Source organism: Papilio polytes, unplaced genomic scaffold, assembly GCF_000836215.1.
Source record: "Papilio polytes unplaced genomic scaffold, Ppol_1.0 DF823923.1, whole genome shotgun sequence".
Lineage (NCBI taxonomy): Eukaryota > Metazoa > Arthropoda > Insecta > Lepidoptera > Papilionidae > Papilio > Papilio polytes.
The window spans coordinates 2990979-3014040 of record NW_013525281.1 but is presented as its reverse complement, the minus strand read 5'-3'; the positions used below and the strand labels follow the sequence as shown (position 1 = coordinate 3014040).

The 23062-nt window shown below is 35.1% G+C and overlaps 1 protein-coding gene across 3 annotated transcripts in view; it reads left to right on the top strand.

The window, feature by feature from the left end:
• Positions 1–6809, top strand: part of LOC106102480 (membralin) — a 66650-nt gene extending 59841 nt beyond the window's left edge. For all 3 annotated transcript variants that reach the window (XM_013281978.1, XM_013281980.1, XM_013281979.1), the window contains exons 10-11: positions 138–237; positions 5460–6809. In XM_013281978.1, the coding sequence (XP_013137432.1) occupies positions 138–237; positions 5460–6200 (841 nt within the window). In that variant the 3' untranslated portion in view covers positions 6201–6809. The remainder of the gene's footprint in view (positions 1–137; positions 238–5459) is intronic.
• Positions 6810–23062: the final 16253 nt, after the last annotated feature.

The window sequence follows — 23062 nt, the reverse complement described above, 5'->3', positions numbered from 1 at the left end:
GAAAATGTATTTTATTTGCATAGATGTCTAGTAGCTAAAAAAAAACGTACAGACGAATTGAGTACCTCCTTCTTTTGGGAAGTCGGTCAAAAATACACTTCAATTTAAAACTAAAATAAATTTTCTTTTGTCAACAGATTCTTCTACCTGTATCACTTCTCGTTCTACGCATATCACTACCGCTTCAACGGACAATACAGCAGTCTGGCACTGGTTACCTCCTGGCTGTTCATACAAGTAAGTATTGTAATATAAGCTAGCTCGTACCATCTTTCGACTGCATCGTCACCTCCTTTAGGTGGGATCGTGGTCAAGCGCTAGCTTAACAAATAATAAAAAAAAAATATATTATTAAGTAGCTATCGCCCGCGACTTCATCCGCGTGGATTTAAAAAAAACAAAAGTGAGTAGCCTATGTGTTCTTCCAGACTATCCTCTATGTCTATGCCGAATTTTATCGAGATTTGTTTAGTAGTTTAGGCTACAAACCCTAACAAACATCCATCCATCTAAACTTTCGCATTTATAAAATTATTAATTAGTAATTTATAAATTAGTTAGAAGTAAGATTAATATACTTTTTTTAATACTCATTATCTGCCGTAGGGTTGAAAATCAAAGACCTAGTGATCTGAAAACATGCCTGAAGGGTATACCTCTTGCGGCCTTTTGTTTTGTTAGATGAAAGGAATGTGGGAAAGTGTTTAAACGTAATATGTATCACGAAATTCAAATGGTTTGTAGTAGTAAGTTTCCAGTTTATAGTCGGAATTAATTTCGAATTAATGCATAGATTAAATAGGATTTTATAAAACGGAAAATACACAATTTTAAAACATACCGAGCACAAGATGAATATGTTTTTAGAATCGTGTCGTGCACAAACATATGCGACATGTTTTTGTCAGCGGCAGTTTGATACAGCGGGTCGGCGCCGCGGGCGGTGTCCGCTGTCCTCTCCACCTCGGACAGTTAATAGATAAACTGGTTGTCTGTACTTTATTAGCTTTCCGCCGCTCCTCCGCAACCGTTATTAATATTCTACCGTTGAAAATCGCTCAACGAGAACTCCGTAAATATAGACTGTACATTTAGATACTTTGTAACGTAAACAGGATAAACAGGGAAGAGAATACTCTTTCTTAAATCATTTTAGATAGAATTTTTATTGTTAAAAAAATGTTTCTGATAGAAAATTATTTTATAATAAGTTCTATTTAATACAGATATACTGGGATACCCTATTGTCTTATCAAACTGTAAAAAATGTCTAGTTAATCTATACTAAGAGACTGTTTAACAAATCTGAGTGCGGTAGTTATTTAAGGACAACTGAACAGTTGAAAACTATTCAATAGTCTAACATAAAAAGGAACAGTAACGTAGTATTATTTTCGCAACAATTGAACTACCTTGTTATTATTTTTCAAAGCCTCGGGAGTGTAAAAGCGTGGCGGAGTTGTGGGCATTTGTCAACAAATCACGTGTCGTTATTGTGAGCCCGACGCCCTCGATGTCTATCACCTCACAAACTTTTACTGTTTCCGTTTTACAATATAACATCGTCAACTATATAAGGTGGTGCTCACGGTTCACCGATTTTGTTTTTTATGATTTTGTCTTCATAGATTAACCCGACTAATCGGCCGATAAAAAGTCAGTAGTGTGCGGGCACTCTCATAGACATTTAACACTTCGCATGCGGGCAACGTATTTTTACGTATATGCAGTCGCAATTTGCCCTGGTCACAGAAAATTAAATGTTTAGTAGTTTTTTAATGAATTATATAGTAGTTTTCATTTTACTGCGACTTTTCTGAAAAACCAAACTTCCCATTCAATGAAAAAGTCCGTTGCACACTTAATACAGAGCAAAGTATTCCCGCATGCCAAGTGTTAAGTGTCACTACATTAATATATGGATTTTAATAAATAAGATGACTTTTTCTTACTTCGTATAGCCGGAATATGTTACGGAAGGAAGTATTATGTACGCCTGTTAATTAACGTCGTGTTAGTTTCGCAAAACAGGATGTAATTAGTAAAAAGAAATAATCATCTCCGTACATCCGTTTCCTCTTGATGTCGTATGTCGATATTCGAAATAATTATGACATATCTTTAGCAATAATGATGTTATATTCAACAGTTCCTTTTCGTGATCAAATGTTTTTAGATCTGTTACTACAAAGACTATGAAAAAAGATTATAAAACATGGAATTAATTTATAATCAAAGTAAATCTATCCTAAAGCCTCTCAATAAATTATGCATTTATATTATTCAATTTGTCTACGATAAAGTTCATATACAACTTCTTCTGATTGTAGTTTTATTTCAAAGATTGAGTGTTCCGGTTCGATTTCCGGCCGCGTCATATGCGGAAGTTAATAACACGCCGCGGCGACCACTCGGGGCTTTGTCCACAGTCCACTGCCCAATGCCCACACTCCCACTATGCCCACTGCCCAGACCGGAGCTTGCGACTGACACAAATTAACTCTTAGTTTTGTATAGCGATATATATTTTATGTTTTGATTGCTTTGCCTTTTAGTATTTAAAAATTATTTGTCAAGACATCGATTGTAAGAATTGTCATAGTATTTTTGTGATTTCTATTTGATTCAATTTTTGACGGTTTAATAATGCTAATACTTTATCGATAATGGTATGCAAAATTGAAACCAAGTATGTAATTTATATCGAAATTCTATAATGGAATAATGACTCTCGTGTTGTATTAATTTAGTATACTTCGCATAAGAGGGATATGGCCCGGGGCGGGTGCGGATTTGAGTAGGCCGTGGCAGGGCGAAGAAAAACAAGACAGGCCTGCGGAATGCAAAGTGGGGGCTTATCTTATAATCATCGAGCGTGTCAACTTATTAATAAAAATCATATTTCACGAGGTCGGTGCCCTTCTCCCGTCGCACCCCGCGTCCGTCCTCGCCCCGGGCTACGCGGTGCGCATACCATTTCCTACTGATGCTGTTTTTTAACACCATCCCTCCTTTTGTATATTATTACTATTTTTTTTTTAATTTTTCTGTTTAATCATGTTTATCCGCTGTGTTGTAATATTGCTTATGTGTACAAAATAAAGATAATAATAAAAAAAAAACACCATCCCTCGATATACTTAGTGATACATTTTAATTGTTAAATCAACAAGTCGCTATAGCATTCAGCTTTCTCAAACTTTGTCTTTTAAAACAGGATTCCTTATTTCCTAAAGTAGAATTTCTACTTTATCATCATCTCCCTATCATACTCCCGTAGGGTCGGCTCGTCAGGTTTTTGTCCTCCACATAACACTATCATACGTCATCTTAGTCATTACACCCTTTTTGATCATGTCACCTTTGACGCAATCCATCCATCTCTTTCTAGGTCTGCTTCTACAGGTACACCTCGACATTGATAACTATCGTTCTCCTTATAGTTAAGGAGTTTAATCTTAACTAATATGAGAGTTAAAATGTAGTTAAATATGTGTAGAGCTCTAATAGTGGTTCAGCTATTTTCACAAAGTCCTAAATCAACAGGCTCGTCTTCCATTACCAAAACAAGGCTCTGGTGTAATAATCGTGCAGATCTCTTGCAAATTATGGTTAAACTCCAAGTAAACACTCTTAGAGATTTACCTAACGACTAGTTCATTTATTAATAATAATCTGTTAACATAAATACAATCGAGTATAATAGATAATTCATTATTTATACGTAAATATAACGATGCAAAATTATTTATAGTAATTGCGTCACTATTTTTGGTAGAGAGTGTACGTTTAAACTCACGATATGTTGCGACAATTTAGAAACACGTCTCCATTTGGCAACAATCAACGATATCACAATGCAAACCATTTGTAAAATACGATATTCCTGTCCGAACTTTGTCGAACAACATTTTGAATAGGTACATATTCTCTAATAAGGTTTTTACGGAATTTTTTAATTCCGTTTAGCTTTAGCTTATACATTTGTTGCAATGGTAATGTAATTGTCTTGTTTATTTCATTTATTGTCATTTGAAACCCCTGAATCTGAACACTGACCTTTCATTTATTGTCATTTGACACCCTGAATCTTCATCAAGGGACATTCTTTACAAAAAATGAACGTTGCATATTTCAGAGAGAAAAATCTTTTACCTGACAAAGTAAAGTTCCTTAGAGTCCGTTGTGTTTTTTATTTGCGTTTTAAATCTAAATAACTTTATTTTCGCCAGAATTTTCTACCGTCTTGGCATAATCAACGCTCAGCTCGTAAACTGTTTGAGGCGACTTTCGGTTAAAAAATTTATCTCAAAGAACATTTTTTGCTATCTTTCTTTTAGTTTAAATTAAAATAATTTTGAAGTGTTACTACATTATTGACAAGTATTATCTAATTCTTGTGTATAGAAAGGTATAACTTAATAGGTGTAGTTAAGTTTATTGTGTGTTTGAAGCTTGAGCCAATATAAACGATTTAAAATATAAAATAAATCAGTCGTACCTCCTACAACGATGTACCGATGACGAAGATAACTTCCACGGAAAAGTAACAATAAAGTATTTTAAAGTATGCAAATATAACGTTATAACCGAGAAATCATGGTTCAAAAATTTTCCAACCATAATCAACACAAAACGAAAATGATCTAAAACTGATAAACAAAAATTCGTGCCCTATTCACTTACCAGTAGCTGTCTATTTAATAGGGGTTGAGGTAAATCTCAAAGCGGCCGTTTTAATGGACGTTAAAAAGGGACATCATCTCTGTCCATTAAATACCTTTTAAACGTTTGATCCTTTTTATATTTGCAGTAGCGATGTTCGCGACCAGATTTGGGATATGGATGGATCGCGTTAATTAAGGCTCCACCGTGAACTGTTGGCCAATAATCGCCTAACTGACGTTTTTTATTCATATCGGCCTAGTGTGTGTCCTATGCCACGCTTTAATAAATACATAACGTTTTTTACATCATAACTCTGGCCCTAAAAGTTTAAGAACAATTGAAGGAAAAAATACATTGAGTTAGGATCGTAAACATTTTTCAATTACACCGTGGCGTGTTGCACGCCAAGAATGATAAATCATAAAGATGTCCCAACTTGTCCTCGACGTTAACCCCTTACACCTTCTCGCTGCTCGAAAAAAAAAAACTCAAAACGAGGGGATCAGAAATATATAATTTCAAATAAAAGTTGAGTCGGGGCGGTCACAAGTTTCTTAATTAAAACTTACGTCTGGTGCCATGAGGGGTGGGAACTGTGACCCAGAAATAAATAAATAAAGACGGGACGCCAGTACTGTCATGAACTGCTCATTTATTTGTCTGCAGAAGTTTTACTGTGTGCTATGGTTATACCTTTAGAGGTACAGCAGCTTCTCCAAAACTCTTTAAAACTTTAATCTTACCTTTTGTTATACACGACTATGTGATTTGATAATTTTTTTTCTTTGCAGCACTCTATGTTGTACTTCTTCCATCATTACGAGTTGCCTGTGATACTACAGCAGGCCCACCTGCAACAGCTACTTCTCCGGACTCATCACGGTATGGGAGGGATGATGGGGCTAGCGGGCATCGCGGCCCTAGCCAGCGGCGCCGCCTATCACGATGCACCCGGCACCGCTACGCAAGCCACTCCGCCTACCACGCAGTCAACCACACAAACGGTACAAAACACCGCTCAATCTACAACTCAAACTTCGCCATCCGTATCAACCGCGCAGACAAACACCACACATACCGGTGAAGTTATGACATCTAGAGGGACTTCACCAGAAACCATAGCAACAGGGACAAACACGGTCAATGATACAATTATACCTTCGCCGGTATCCAATCAACATAATGATTTAATAAGCAACTTCGAAAAGAATACTTCTATCAACCAGAGTGGCGACAACGGTATGAAAATTGAGGAGATTGCTAGAAAAACATCTGAAGGCGATATCAGAATGGTAAAAAGTAATAATTCGGCTGCGGGTGATTTTGAGAGCGCTAAAAAACCTTTGCCTGCCGCAGCTAGTGATGAAAATGTTAATGTTAGCGTCGCCAAAGCTGATGTGGCGACGTTAGACCGCAGACGGAACGAGAACATTATGGTGTCGGCGGATGAGCCACCGCCAGGCGCTGGTCTCGCGCCGACCGCGGTGAGACTGGCTCCCAGAGCCTCTCCAGAGGCTGACGACGTAGATTAAAACATAATAAAATTGTAAACCGCTTTGAATATATTCAGTTTATATGTATCTACAGCTTAGAATAAAGTCTAAAATTCTTGGTCGAAAATAATTTTATGAAAAAAAAAATGCTTAGATGGTACTTACTAAAGTGATAAGGGGGTAAGTGATTGCATAAGATGGATATAAAAATATTTATTTAAATCGATGCGAAGCGATTGTCATTTGTCTTTGATACATAGAATTGATATTGCAATTTTACATTCGATCTTTGTGAACCGATTAGAAAACTGTCTTTGCATAGTCAGAACAAACTATAGTAGTTATAGACTCATTAGATCTTAGGTTCTAATGATATATCAATACACTACACATGTTAACAGAACTTTGTGATGTTAGGTGTCGTAGTGACTCTGAAACCGATCGTTTCTACAAAAGGTGTTTGTAGTGTTTAATACGTCGCTGCCATTATTACATCGTATGTAAATATTTAGGTAAAGTTATATTTATTAGGATTTTAACGTGTTTGTGATTTGTTACTTTGGAACATGCTTAACTGGAGGAGCTGGAAGTCGGCGTTGTTTTTTCTTACAGATATTTAGTTGATTGCAATAAATATTTCATTAAAAATTGCCTTTTATTTCCATCCTATTCTATTCTATTTGTATATATACATATATTGTGACATGAGAACTTCACAGTTTTTAAATAAATTCCAAGCATTTCATTTGTACTATGTATGTCTTTTTTTCTATTTCGTATGTTATCAAATAAGATTCCATTTTGTTAACTTACTATGGATAAAAATATTACTTAGAATCCATTTTGATTTCGCATAACTTGAAACAAGATTGTTTGAACTTGGTTATCCATAATAAAATAAAAATACTTAGGGCCTGCCGCACCAAATTGTACTTTGTCTGACAACAATCTAAGGTGAAAAATATGTGATGGAAATATCGGGTTTGTTCCCTTAAGACAGTGACGTCATCTTTAAGGTATCTGAGCCTCTATCAGCCAGTGGTGGGTAGACCCTTAGTTAAGGTATTAATGGTGAGTATAGGACGAAATCAAAGAAAGAAAGACTTCTTTACAAATGTTTATTGTTTTTACAAAACAATTTTTTAAAAGTTGAGTTACATTTGCACGGTTTTTTGGACGCTATTTACAAACAAAACAAGTTATATAAAAGAGTGTTTTTACATATTATAGACGTTATGTAGAAGACAAATTTCAAAAATTTTATATTTTATAAAAGATACATTTCAAATAAACAAATGTAGATATTATTTATTACTACATTTGCACACTTACTAATCGTTATTTACAAGACAATTTCAATAGAGTTACATTTAAACGTTTATTACACTTAATTTACAAAACAAATTTTACAACTATAGATAGAGTTGACTTTTGCGTGTCCTCAGCATAATCTGAAACAAACATAAGTATGTTAAAATAATATCTAATAATAAATAATCATTCTAATGTCAATGATAAACATTATCTCACTCATGAACATAGTTATATAAAGGGAGATATTTACACTAACTCTATGGTGGGAAAGTTTAAGCGTCTATCCCACCAAATTGTAAATTGTCTGATAACAATCCAACGTGTAAAATATGTGATGGAAATACGGACATTGTTCCCTTATATGACAGTGACGTGATTTGTAAGCTATGCCTCTATCAGCCAACGGTGAGACAGGCCCTAAAGGTAGAGGGTAACATTTAAATAAATCAAATTAAATGTTATTACATTACTTTATATTATATGCTTGTTTCCATTGCACTTTACGTTACACTCAAAAACTACAAACTGTTTACTTTTAATCTAAACGAAGGATATATCGTAATGAAATCTCTTACCGATTGTTGTCCTTGAGAGTCGCAAATTAATTTTGTTAGATGCTCCGACGCCCGCGATGTCCCCTACGGTCTTGAATTTCGGGTGCTCACCCTGCATATCGACAGCAACAGCATCTAATAAAGGTAAACGAATTAGTAACATTCTTAATAATAGCAAGCAACATACGTATTAAGTAATTATTAATAGTACAATCATTAACACAAAAAGCTAGTTCGACCGTATCATACTGAAAGGATGGAATACGAATCATGTTTAAAGAAATCTAGCCGTATAGGGTTTGGTATACTTACATACGAGTACGCGTGAAAAACAATCCTAATCAGACAAATAATAATGGATTAATACATTAAATATTAAAACATTTACGTGCACACAATTACTACACACATGCAATAAAACAGTATAGCTTGAATATGAAAACTCGCCCATGTTGCGAAAAATATTGAAGTGATTCCTTTGGGCACATTAAGAAGTGTTTTTCTTAGATTATATCTTGTTCCACAATCTCCTGTTTCTACGTCTTGTTTGTAGTTAGCTTAGCGTTGTACTAGGACAAGAACTTAATGAGCCGCATACTATAGTAGTGCGAATGTCTCAATAACCGATACTATAATGTAGTTCATTAGAGATTTGTACGAATACAACGTCTAGGCATTCTTTAAATCTTCGTTTTGTATCTTCTAGGACTGTTGATTTTATTCTCGATAACTACGTGTATTCTCAAGCAATAACATCTCAAAATGTGTGTTAATTCCCCAAGAATACGCGTGACCATCAAGCATTGTCTTCGTCCTGTTGATTCCGTAGCGCTGGATCTTCGGTTGCTCCTTGATTGTTCATTCCTTCAGCTTGTTCCAAAACATTTACGCTAGTAATTTTCTTTAAAGAATTATGATTAGTTTCGAAACTATAATTCAATCTTAATCATATAACACAATGACAGAAAACTAGAATTACATTTTATTATTATATTATGATTAGAAAAATGTTAAGTAACATCTAAAATTGTCAATGCATTATACAATAATGACTAAATTAAGTTTCTTTCAATCCAAATTCAGATTAATTGAAACATAAAATGCACATTAAAACATAACAGTAATATAACATCAATAAGAAATATTCCATATAAAATTTAGTTTCTACTCATCTGTTTCTGAAGTTTATCCGGGCATTACCCGGGTCGAACTCGCACAAGAAGGGCAGTGGGACTAATCGCTGTATGGAGTGCGTCGGCACGAACACTGCTGTCGGCACATCCGGACATAGCCGGGTAATCCGGTCTCTGGAATACACCCGGATACAACCGGACATCACGCGTTGTCCGGGTTTAACTGTGAAATGAAACAAACGCATGATTGTCGAGATAAATCGTTCTCGATCGTCAAGATAAAGCCTTGTTTCTACCTATACGATTTTTCAGTAATGTTTGCGACTATTGCATATGCTTTCCTAGTACCTTCTCTATGGTAAATTCTAAAAACGGTTGAAATATTTTTGGTTATATCTAAGAATAAATTTGTTAATTATTTTTTTGATACCGACATTAATTGTGCACAATATCGAGTTCAGAAATTAATTAATATAACCTTACATAAATTATAGTGAAAAATAGTAGTACACCTCGGAGACAAAAACCTATTTTAAAAATATCCTTTTAGAAAAACAACTGGTGAAGCACTAAATACAAAATTAACCATTATTACTTTTTTCCTATACAGTCAAGTAACCAATTGATATGTAATGCACCTTTTTATAAAGGTAAAAGGTAGTATTAGTAAATAAAATTGTCACAAAACGAAATAAACCATAGGTTACTTAACCGCCTTACTATAAGAGGCTTTCGCTTCCTTTGACCTAAATGGTCCTTTTGATCTCTTAACAAAATAGATCAACCACAAAGCAAGTAATACTTTCTTACCACCTTATAAAGACGATTTTAACACCTTTTCATCTGGCCGTTGATCTTCAGCCGACAATCGGATATCAAACGTTTGCGGCGGTGGAGGTTTTATCCGGCTGTTATCTAGGGGCGGCCCCTTTGATCCACGCGGCGGCCTTTGAAGTCGCGCCCTTTGTGCTGCTCTCCGCTCGACCTGTGAAGACGGTTAAGATATTCTGTGAGGACACTATTTTCAAACCATGCAACAGTCTTATAAGTATTATTTATCTTGTTTTTGTTAAAGGGAAGTAACAGTATTGCTTAAATTTGTTTGAAATATTGTGTTATTTATATCTTTGAAATCGGTAATGTTTTTTTTCAGAATACCTTGGATATAACATTACTAAAAACGTCAACAATTTTGTATCCTTCTTTTCGAACTATCGATTCGCGGTTTAAAGACATTTATTTATTTAATTATCATTTTTTATTTATTCAACAGATTAATGTAATAGACGTTTCACGATATCAATAAAACCGCAGTAATGCCCTCTCCGGAAGCGGATACGGCATCAGGGTAATATTTCTCGCGACTCGACAGACTGGGCTTTGATTGGCCAGGAACCTGCAAACAGTGAATAGACATCGTATTAGTAGATCATCTTTTTAAATTTATAACCATGTAAATAATTAATTAAAGGAATTTCGCGAGCCCATTAAAACTAAAATTTTTGACTATATAATGTTCTGTGAGTAAATTAAGTAATATCCGAAATATTAATAACTTTTTTATGATTTAAAAGAAATACAACACAAATAATTTCTAAAAGTTTAAAGTAAACCAAAGGCAAACTGAATTGTTTCGTATACTTTAATACGTGCTTATTCTAAAATATACGAGTATATTCTATGTGGAATAAAGGCATTGAAACATTACTGTATGAAATATACCAGCGAGGGGACACATTCGAATGGGACTGTGCATTTTCATTGCGACGTCCGCGCCCGCCGCGCCTGATGATATTTACTCAGCATTTATACATTTTATTGTTGATTTTTAAGTAAAATATGACAATGTACAATATGTTACTAATGGATTTTGCTATAAAAAATTGATACAAATTTGACAATAAAAGCTAAAATATAAGGTATATCCAAAAAGATCGTCGGTGGTTCAGGGGTTTAAGCTCTTAACTTGTAGATTACAAGGATTACAATATATAGGTTTTGGGTTCGAATACCGCCACGTACCGATGTGATTTTCATTTTTTCGAATTTTCATATGTTATCTATGTAATTTACCCTACGTTCTTACGGTGAAGGAAAACATCGTGATGCAACCTATATCAACGAAGAAATTCAAAGATATGTGTGAAGTCAACCAACCCGCATTGGGCCATCGTGGTTGACTATGGCCTAGTCACACTAACTGTACGGTAGGCTCCGAGCCCCTCGGTGGCGACTGTAGTGAGCTGGTGATGATATTCAAAAATGTATCCTTTTAAATATCCATTTATTTATTAGATATATATAATATTCATTCGTAAAATTTTAGCTTAAAAGATCACTTGTAAGTTACCTAACAAAAGCGAATGAACGGCGTTAAAATGTTCAAAGCGAAGATTTTTCCGCGTCGTAACTAAAAGCTTTTACAATTCGCCCGCTTACAATTCGTCCTCGGGCGTGCGGTCGCACAAAGCAAAATTAATTTTAAAATACACCAAAAGAAATTAACTTTCATCCCGCGACCGGAGAGAGGTGAAAGTTTCCGTCGGGGGAACTCCGATAGACTTAAAAATAATAAAGAGGACGTAAACGTGCGCTACGGAGGGTAGCATCTCTTTATAACTTGACTATATTTTCACGGATGTTGGTAGACAATTATCAATTGAAGATAATTTATAATTATGACGTAAACAGACTGATTTATTGGCCCAAAAGTATTGCATTATTCCCTGAATTATGAAAATGTACTTTTTGTGTCCTACATTGTATATATTTCCTTTATGATATAAACCATATAATCATACTGTAGTTTACGATGCTGTATAGCTGTTTGTAATTAAAAAAAAAAAAAACAATTATTACATTTAATAAATATCTAATAATTTTCTTGGTTTAAAATGTTTTATTTTAAATATAGACAAAGCAACTAATATTTGCTTAATAAGTAAAAAATCTTATTAGAAATTTTTAACGTGATTCGTAATTTTTGTAACGTAGACAAATAAATGTAAAAAGTTAATTAAATATCATAGCAAATTACATTTTAGCAAAGTTAATTTTAAGACAAACAAAACATCATAAAGGTATGGAAAATCTTTTATCTCATAATTAGTTGGAAGCAAATAATCCGCTCATTTTAAAGATAAATGAACAGGAAGGTATAATTTAATTTGTATGGCTACTAGAAGCGAGCGATCATTTTTCCTGAGGCTAAGCAGGTGCTTGCATTTGAGAAGGTTTAATTTTCCGAAGCGAGTCGCCCGCCTCCCCGCGGAGCGCTTAAACAGTCTAGGACATTACAGACTAATTTTTATATGCCTTTTTACAGAAGCCAAGGATAATCGAACTGCCAATCTCGACATTGAACAAAGAAGCTTCGAGCAAAGAACGGAGAAGGAACTAATAGGAAACTTTCATAAAATAAGCCCCGTCAGCCGCAGCCCGCCTGTATAGATTTAACTCGGCCGCTCACTTTAATATCGCCTCTTGTATCTTAATAGCGTTTCCCTTTGTCTGCTCTTTGACAACTTTTATATGTAAATGATTACCTTACTACCGATATATTTAAGATGTTTTAAATTTTAGAGAAACGACGAATAATTAAACGAATCCGAAAAAGTAACGTATTCTCATTCCTTTAACCTCATTTTAGACTTATTTTTTGGATTACTTTTTATTTGGATTAATTATAAATTGTTTCACGCTGAAACTGGTCAACTTTTATCTGAAATTTACAACAAAATTTAAGGGTCTTGAAAATGAGTAGGACTATTCTTCAAACATGCATATTTGCATAATAAACGTAGATAGGGTAAAGGACAGGGCGCGGGGCTCAGCTGGCCGCGTCTCGGCGACGGGACAGGTAATTAAAATGCTAACGAAGCGCGAGCAACCGACAAGCCAGTCACGACAATCTCTTATAGAATCCACCATATTTAACACATCTTTTCGACCTTTTTACTAGTGTATTAAGTAACTTTTATAGTTTGGACTAAGCGAAACCCAAGTTAGTAGTAGAGTTTTCTAAAATAAACACAATCATTTATTTTCAGTTTTTATTCAGAATGTGTGAAGTATTCTTTGTACATTTTCAACTATTATTAAAATGATCTTGATACTTTAGATTAATTCTAAAGGATCAGGATCAAGTGTCAATATAAATTTAAATTACCGTGCCCCTTAAAATTATAGATCAAATACCAAAATTAGCATTTAATTACTCATGTTAATTCCTCATCAGATAAACACGCCGGCTGTAATTATCGCTGTAAGTCTTCCTCGCGGTAAATTAATTTATTAACATTGTAATCAAAACGTATTCAAATCAAGAAATCCGGTTAAATATATACAATTTCAACATGAAAAGGTTTATCAAACACCGGGAAATGTCTCACCGAAATGCGCTTATATTTTTAAATTCTAAATCTGGATAGAAAAAGTTCTACCAACGCGTATTTGTTTTTTTAATTTTAAATCTGTAAAAAAAATACGTACGCACTATATTTTTAAACATTTTTTTTATAAATTATAACCTACCATATAACATGTACAAGTGAAGCAGAGATATGTTTTTTTATTTGTTCACATCAATGTGAACAAATAAAAAAACATCATCATCATACACTTGACGAGAGTTCCAATGATATTAAAACGCAAATAACATAGAAATAAAGCTTTACCGAGTTTAATTTATTGATAGGTTAGCTTACGCCCCCAGGGAACGCACTGTATTGACACCGACTTGATTAGTGAATTCACATTCAGCTGTCTAGAGATGCGAAAGCATATTATCGTAAATGTTGATATCTAAAAATGTTTTATACCTATTACCTTTGACTAAACTAACGGACAACTGTTTAGTCTCACTTTGATTCCTATAAGTTTACATAAAGGGCGCACCTTTATGTACACTTTATGTACACTACTCGATTTTTAGTTGTGCAACTAAACATTTGAATTGGTTGCGAAACAATCGACAATCGCACAACAGTTGTGTGCATTTATTTTCCAATGAGAATTAGCTGTGAAATTATTATTAAGATTTTTTAATTTTTATACAGAAACATTGTACACTTCAACCAATATCAATTCTAGAAATCATGTTATGAAACTATTTTGGTTTTACTTAAAATGTTAATTAGCTATTTATGTTAGTGATGTGCTCGGTATTGTACCGTATGTTCAAAGTGACATCACTATCTAAGATTATGTGAGTGACGTGAGCGGCAAGTTGTTTGATCTGTGTGGAGACGACAACGTAACGTCGCCACTAATTTGCAAAGTGTTTAGTTTCATGTAATTGCCGCAACATTTACAACATTATGTTTATGTTGTCGTGTCTTTGAACAATATTCGTGTTTATAAATGAACGCTAAATATGTTTACGTGAGAAGTTCAATTAAATGACATGTACATGAAACTTTTTACTTACAGTTTATATAAACTGTATAGACAGCTATACAATTAATGAAACAGAGTGTCCTTTAGTTAAAACAAAAATAACTACATATTTTTAAATGTTGTCTCAGTCTGACCGCAAGTCGGCGTTTCTTACGGGTAATCTCTGAAACGGCTGGTCTTATTTTGACGGTAATTTCATTGCAATATAGCTTATTTATTCGTAAGTAATAGGAGCTATTTATACTATTCGACGCGAATAACTCCTAATATCCTTTAGTGAGGACTACGTGTGAAAAACCTGCACTAATTGGCTATTTTAGTAACTATTAACTTTAAGCGAGTTGGTCTACGAGTCTTTTAACGTTTCCAGTGATCGCAAACTTTTGATGTTTTGGAGAGTGTAGATCTTATAACACTTGTTCGATGTTTATTTTCTTAACGTATATTTTGTAGACATATAAATAAGAATGGTCGGTGTCCCGTCAGCGATACCGGACAAACTAATCTCGCCGCGTGTTGACTCTCCTCAATAACTAACTCCAAACATAATTATCTCCCTCGATTTACCCTAAAATTGGCGATTCCCTCCAAGGGATTCCCCCGATATTGGCCTGGGTAAATTTCTTGTGCCAACACGGGCGCGGATATCGAGATATCATTGAAGGGTCATTGTTTGTTCCTCTCATTAGGGCCTGATTGATTTTATCAACCTCTATTGCTTTGACACGATGATATTTTCGCTTCTCATACTCTTGATATCGAATGATAACGTATTTGTGATGTAATTTTGCCATACACGAGAAACAGATTTTTTATTTATAAGGATTACCACTATTAAAAACCTAACTAATCTTGGATGGTACGTTTACTAATCTATTATAAAATTTAAATTTACAATGTGCATACGGTAAAATGCAATTTTAAAACAGCCGATGTTAGTTGTAATAAATATAAAATATGTGACTCGTGGAGCTGCCGCGTCTTGAATACTAAGTGTTCGTCGACAAATGATTTGAGAAAAAACTGTCCCCCGCGTACAACACCCCTGCGCCCTCTACCGACTGTTAACTCGTTTACTGCATTTTATATTCATTATTTCAGCATTGTCGTTCCGTTTTACGACGCAGTTAGTAATCGTGATGAGTTCAATCTCATTTTATGGCAGTTTTGATATTCTCGATGGTATAGTGGTAAGAAGGTTCCCAGTAGACGCTCTAGTGGTCTGAATATGCATTTAACCATTTATTTGTTTTTTTCGCCTATTTATTCGACGTATTTTTGCAATTGTTTCGTATCGGTTGCCTTCGATTACAGATAACAAGTTTATGTTATTGTTGGTTCTATGTTAAGTTATGGTTTCTCGAAGGTGTTTGGTAAGAGAAAATGGGTTATATATTTCTATAACGGGGACTTGTAATTCAAAACACCTAAGATAAGTTTTATACTTCCCGGATTTTGGCTGGTGACATTTGTCTTTTGACAGCTATGTCCGTTTTACTTTTGGTAATTAAATAAGCTCAAAGAATTTACTTCAACCAAACAAATTTTGACACAACTCGCTACATTTATCACAAAGTAGGAAGTAAAGTAATTAAACACAATTTCGCAAATACAGACGGGCAACTGTCTTGTTGATGTTTGATTTGTTTGCACATTATATTGCGTATCAAATTAATTGAAGAATTCGGTATTACGCCCCCTGTCGGCGGGAAGTTAAAAATGACAGGTTTGGGATAATTGGACGTCGCTCGGCGGCTGTCGACGGCCGGAATTAAACAAGGCGACGCTCAAGTTCGTAATCCATCAGAGAGCGTTACTTCGGAGAGATCAGCCGGCAAATTTTAATTCTGAATGAAGGTCTTAAGGGCGCGGTTTATTGCGGGGTGAGGTTAATGTTTCGCGTGACTCGACTACCGAGATATCCTTTTAATTTCAGCAGCCCCTTGCCGCGCTATCGCCGTCGCGCCGTCTCGCGCGCACCGTCAACTTTACATATTTTTGCGAGGGAAATAAATCTCATTTGATGAGAAAAGAAATTTCGCTGTAAACAGGAATGGTTAATGGAAATTCGGTTTAGTATTCAGTGGCGCTAGATTCAAGAAGAGGGATGACATGTAGGAAATATGCCATGCATTGTAGATCAGTGTGATATAGGAGCATCGCGGTAAGGAATGCTCTAATTGTAGATCTTCAATGTATCTAAACTGGGATTCAACTAGGATATTTTGATAATAAAGTACTGAAGCTGAGTTTAAAAAAATCTTAATTTTTATGCAAAAAAACCTCGTAGCATGCAAAATCTCCATCACCTATCAGTATGCTATTCGAAAAAAACCAAATCGTCCTGCGTGGAAATTCGCTACAATTTCATTATTCAATTACAGGCCGGCGGCGGGCAATATGCCGGCGTGAAAATGACACCCCCCTCCCCCCAGTCTTGTAGCGACACTAAGCCACCGGCTGAGGCCCACTTGACGCCGCATCTCGCACTCACAATAAACACGACGGTTAACCAGATTACTTCATAGTACAAACTCACTAGTGTGTACAACCATAATAAACATTGGTCCTTCGAGCCGCAACGTTGTTATTTTCATTTAGACAATTGCACACTGGCTCCGTACAAACAGGTACGTCTAATTTGTAAACGTAGAAACCATTTGTAACAATTAAGATTTCGAATGTCTGTGTGACTGGACACTTATTTTATCGCAACTTCGCCGTTATTAAATAATTCTTTTAATTCACTTGTGTTTGCTTTTGATTCGAATAGTTTTACTTCGCTCGTACAATAAATGCGAACCTTATAGGAAAATGCTGATTTAGAAAGAATTGAAGAAGAAATAAATAGCTGGTGTGAGGAGAGGAGGCGATTCCTTTTTTAAGTGTTTTAATGTTAAGGCTCATTTCTTAGCCGTAGTATTCTTAGTTTCATATGGAAACTTTAGCTTCATCATCAATATAAGTAGAGAATTCGGCTATTGGATATCCCCATTAGCAGATCGCATCGAAGCACTCAAAGCGCTACCAGTCTTAGCGCAGATTGCGATCACCTACGGGCTTGGAGCGTGCTAAGTGGATTGGAGTGGGACCTCATCTGTTCGCCGTCAGCCTCCGAGACGTGGGGCGCCGCTGTGTCCCCCGCACGCCCCGCAACACCCCGCTACCCCCGCCGGCAGAGAATTGCGTTAAATAAAGTCAAATTGAGCAATAAAGGCCGGCTCCCCGCAATAATGCGGCGGAATCGCGGTCCGACGACGCTCCAACTATACTCACTGATTCTAGCTTTTACGTCCAAAGAAAGTGTTCATACTCTCATGTTTATTGAAGTGATTTGAAATTTAGATCTTCGCTGCACTATTTGACTTTATTTAATTGTTTGATTTAATTTATTTTTGGAATAGCTTTATAGTTTTTATTATTTTTTGTATATCCGTTCTGTTAGTAACGTAACATTTTGAGATTAAATGATTATGTAAGATTAGTTAACGCATTGTTTTATCGAAGTTGTAATTCGTCAAGTATTTGATAAGTCACAAATAACCCTAAGCCTTTAATAAAACGTGCAGAGTTAAATGTAAATAAAATTAACTGAGTGACGAGGGCCGAGGGTGGATGAAAGTTTGTTGTTATGAAACGTTCGCTTAGAGCCGAGAAATCATCGCTCTCATTATATACCGTTAATATACACAGGGTTGACACACGCTACTCTTTATAATTATTTATAATGTACACAAAACTTTTCATTGAATAAAAAAGGAGTGAAAAAGGCAATGAGTTTTTAAGTGTATTAAGTTCTCATATTATTTTAGAAATGACCTTCCTTAAAATAAATAAAGTACAAAAGAAAAAAACTCTAATATACAGTAAAAAAGGTAATCTAAAAATTGATCTTACATGGGACTTAAATAGCGATACAATGATCAGATATTTTAAAAAACTTATGTTAAGATAGAATATTGTTTTCTTGTGCCAACCCTAGGATGTACAAATAACCCTTTCTTTGTCGTGCCGTTACATCTTGTAGTCGTCGTTGGAGGTCTCAGGGAGAGGCGCGCAATGTGGCCAGCTTTAAAATTCAATTTATAACAATTTGCGTGTAATCAGCGGAAGGGAGCCTAACGCAAAAATATATCCGCTGGCTTTATATTGTGGTGCAGAGCGACTCTTTATGGCGTTTAAAAGTGTTCCACAATTTGTATGCAAACGTTTACTACAATATTAGTTAAGTATATTACAGAAATATTAATCTCGAAAAAATTATAATGTCTTAACCCTTACATAGACAGTTTTGATTTTTTTATTTATTATTCCCTTAATCTATGTTCAATTTACTAACCGTTTTAACTTATGGTAGTTAAAAAAATCGTGTATTTAAAGGATTTAAATTAAACATATGATGTTTTGTTATATCGAATCAACATCATCGATTGTCGCGCGGATCATTTGTCACAATAAAAATCCAAATAAATCATGTTCGCTCTTTGTTGTCGTTTTAAAAACATTCCCTAATATTCCTCCCGCTCGTGTTCTGGCAATTTCGCGTTGTTTTAAAACGGGAAAATTGAGAATTGAGACGTTTTTTTGTTTATACAAGTCGGAAGCAGTTGGGGCGTAGGTAATCTCTTTTACGTTCGTTGGATTTGAGACTGCTCAGAGGGTATTCTTTTTCATTTGTTTCGTCAACGCTTCCTACTGTTTGTCGACGTTATTCCGACTGCTTTGCTTCAGCCGGGAATTCTTCACGGCCGGCCGCGCGCTCACTATGCGTGTAAATTTTTTAAGCTTTAGTAACGTTTCTTGCATTCCTCCGGTCTTTTTATCGCGTCTGTTTCTCGCTCGCCAGACTCGTTATTTGTCGTTGTCAGCGCATCCTTGTTCTTTTAAATCGTCGACAACAAAAGCAATATAGAATAGAAACACGAATTTATATTTTCGTATATTTTAACATAGGAAAAAGCTTTTTCCATTAAATATTAGTCACTATTGTTACTGCTGAGTTAAGATAGCTTCATGTTTTCGTTTCGTTTAAATGCAATCGGTATACCTTTCAATGAAAATCGCTTTACACCGAGACAGATGTAATAGAACACCCCGGGGTCTTAACATTCGTAGATAATTATTCTATTAATAGTTCAGAAGGAGGGAGGTCTGCAATTAGCCGTGTCATTGTAGGGAGCTCGGGCGTGTGTTAATTTAAGTCTCCGAAGCCAGACTAGCATTAACATGACAATACAGACCAAACAGGCTCCTTTGCCTGCCACAGATACAAACGTTTAATTTAATATGCTATGCATATCCAACTTTGCGGAGTGAGTCGCGTAAATAACGATTTAATAAATTGTTTTTTTGATATTGATTTAAATTGGTTATATTGTGTGCCATTTGTAAAGTAGGTGCTCTCTAAGTATTTTTTATAGTAGACAGGGGACGTAATGATAATAATTATGTTTTCATTCGATGTTATGAACAAAAGAGATAGCTGTCTAATCCAAGAATATCTTTGTCAAATATAATTCCAAGTGAAATAACAAACTTGAAAGTCTTTTGAATAGTAATATTCATCAGTTATTTGACATGCAGATTAAAATGAAGCGCCATCTTGTGGGCGACCTGAACAAACAGAGCTGCAGCAGACCTCGACCCGCTGCCATTTGAATTTCGCCGGGTGATAAAAAACAACTGAAAATAATTCATAAAAGTGAGCGAAATAAAAGTTCACAATAGCAAAGACAAACGCGAGCCCCGGGCGCAGGGAGACCGAATTATCTTTTTGCAGGAACGTCTTCGCTCTTTAAGAATTCTCTTTTATAAATTGTATTTAGTTTTGAGTCTTTTTGCGCAGTGCGCTGGTCCTTTGGTCGGCCGCGGCGACCCGCATTAATAACTTGTGTAAATAGCATTGTATTTCAATCAAAATTTTCAAGCATTTTCATACTGTTCGTTAAATTTTTCTTTGTTTTTTTGATCGTCTTTTCCATTATAAAGAGTACTTCAATGGTTTTTTTTTGTCGATTAAAATAAAAAAAAATAATGTTACGTTCAGATCAGATTCTTTTGCGTTTTGCTTTTTTTTATAATAAAAGGCAAACGAGCTGTGAGCACACCGAGGTGGTCTACGACGCCCAAGGATATCCGCAACACTAGAGGAACTACAGATGCGTTGCTGGCCTTTGAGGAAATGATAGGCTCGCTTCTTAAAGGACCCTAAGTAGTATTGGTTTGTTTTTGTAATAGTTTATTTGATTCAACTTTAATTCGCCCAACGAACCTCATCACTTTAAAACACCGCATTAAAATGTGGCAATTTCTTACTTCAAATGTTGATGTAAAATTTAGACTGTACACAAAAGATACGTTTTAAGTATAAGGTATTTAAATAATGAAAAGTGTAGAATATAAATGGTGAGCACTTAAAGAATAGTCTACATCGCGTCGTGTCGGTTTGTAACCCTTCACTAGGCGCTGGTATCGTCCTTATCTGGCTACAACACTCACCCGTTCCGCCCATTGAGCGTGAACACCGCCTTTATTTTTATTTCTACACGTCCCTAGAACAAGAGGGTGCCTCCCGATTTTATATTGAATTTCTCTATACTATTTTTGTATCGAGATGAATCTGAAAATAATAGTTTTTTTCTAATGGATATTTTAAATATATTTCCAGTTAACGTATTCAAAGCCGTATTCTCTTTATTATCGATGTCTATATTGATTTATCTTTACTATTCCTTAGTGCGTACTTTTTTTGATACATTTTGTAGATTTATATGATACATACAAATTAAATGCCATCTATCTTTAAAAAAAAATCTTTTAGAAGCAGAAACATTAGTAATAAAACTACTAATTGTGGTATTGTCTTGTTTGTAAATACATCCTCCTTATTCTACTCCCGTAGGGTCGGTGCAACAGGTTTTTGTCCTCCAAATAACTCTATCATACGTCATCTCAGTCGTCACTCCCTTATTGATCACGTCACCTTTCACGCAATCCATCCATCTCTTTCTAGGTCTACCTGTACTGGTGTACCTCGACACTCATAACTAACGTTCTCCTTGTAACATGCGATTCATCTCTACTAAAAAAAACTTTAGAACATAAAACATAAATTATAAATAGACATGTGTTTTCATATCCGACTTATTATGTGATGTTAGTTCTTATATGATCTCTGTTAGCGCTAGCGCCCTCTATGGAACCGTAAAAAAGTAATAAAACTGAATAAATCTAGTTCCGGCCTCCCCCTACACTCCTGTTATTATCACGACCAGAAACTTCTTTAGCCACCCCCTCTTCGGTAACTAATGGCAGATATTTTTATACTTTATTATCTTAGAATTGTAAATTTGTCCAAAACTAAAAGTTTTAAGTTGATTATAAAATTTTATTTGTTTGACTTTTAAAAATTTTGACTCTTCAGATCTTTTTATTAATTAGTTACTTTAAAAAAATTGCTTTTTCAGTGTAATATTATCTTAAAGGTGTGTTCTTTCTATGTTAGAATAAAAATCCATTTAAACTTTATAAATACACTAGCAGTTGCCCGGGACTTCGTCCGCGCGGGATTTATAAAATATTGCTTTGTACATCTATGCCAAATTTCAGCTAGATCCGTTAAGCCGTTCTGGAGATAACTAGTTAACAAATATCCATCCATCTAACACCCAAGATATGCATGAATTAAATTTTTTATATATTGAATAATTGAAATAGAAAAGAAACAGTCTACTATAAATATCATTAGACAGTATCAATAAATCATACAAGCCAAGTATAATAAAACTAAAAGAGAAGTAGGCTGTAAACTAAACGAATCCCTTTTAGTAGAGCCTCGAAGGCAATTCCGCGCTCTATTTAAATTTGTTCATAAATAGATAATGTCGGGCGGCGGGAGTTCGGCTGTGGTTTACTAAACTGCTTTATTCGATAAAGATTGTGGAGCGCCGAGGCCAGGCGCTGGGGAAACTTCGCCGACATCGCGCGGGGAACTACACTTATATTGACGTAGTCTACGACATTTTTAACTTCCGTTTTCAGTCATGCTTGTTTAAATCTCCTTTTATTTGAAGTACATAGTTTTGAGTAAATATTCTCGATTTTTTATTAAGTTAAAGTACAAACTTTCGGATGAAAAACACTTAATCGTCGTATCAACACATCTACACGAGAGGTTTAAAAAAATGTAACCTTACGTAGAAATATTAAAAAAGGGTTTACCTGACAGCTCATGCGACTTTCATACTCATAAAACTTTCAGGTAAACATCAAATATAAACAAAACCCCTTAAACAGTACGAAAAGAAACTAAGTTACAGAAATAAAAACTTGAATAGTGTGCTTAACCATGGCTCTCCCTAGAGGCATGAGAGTGAAATTTAATCAGTTAAGTGTTGCTTTTTAAGGGACAGTCTTGTAGCGGTTTGGGATTCTTTAGCGATGTTTTTGGCGGCCCATCGACCGCATTGTACTTGCTACGATCTCGCAGAACGCAATTTTATTT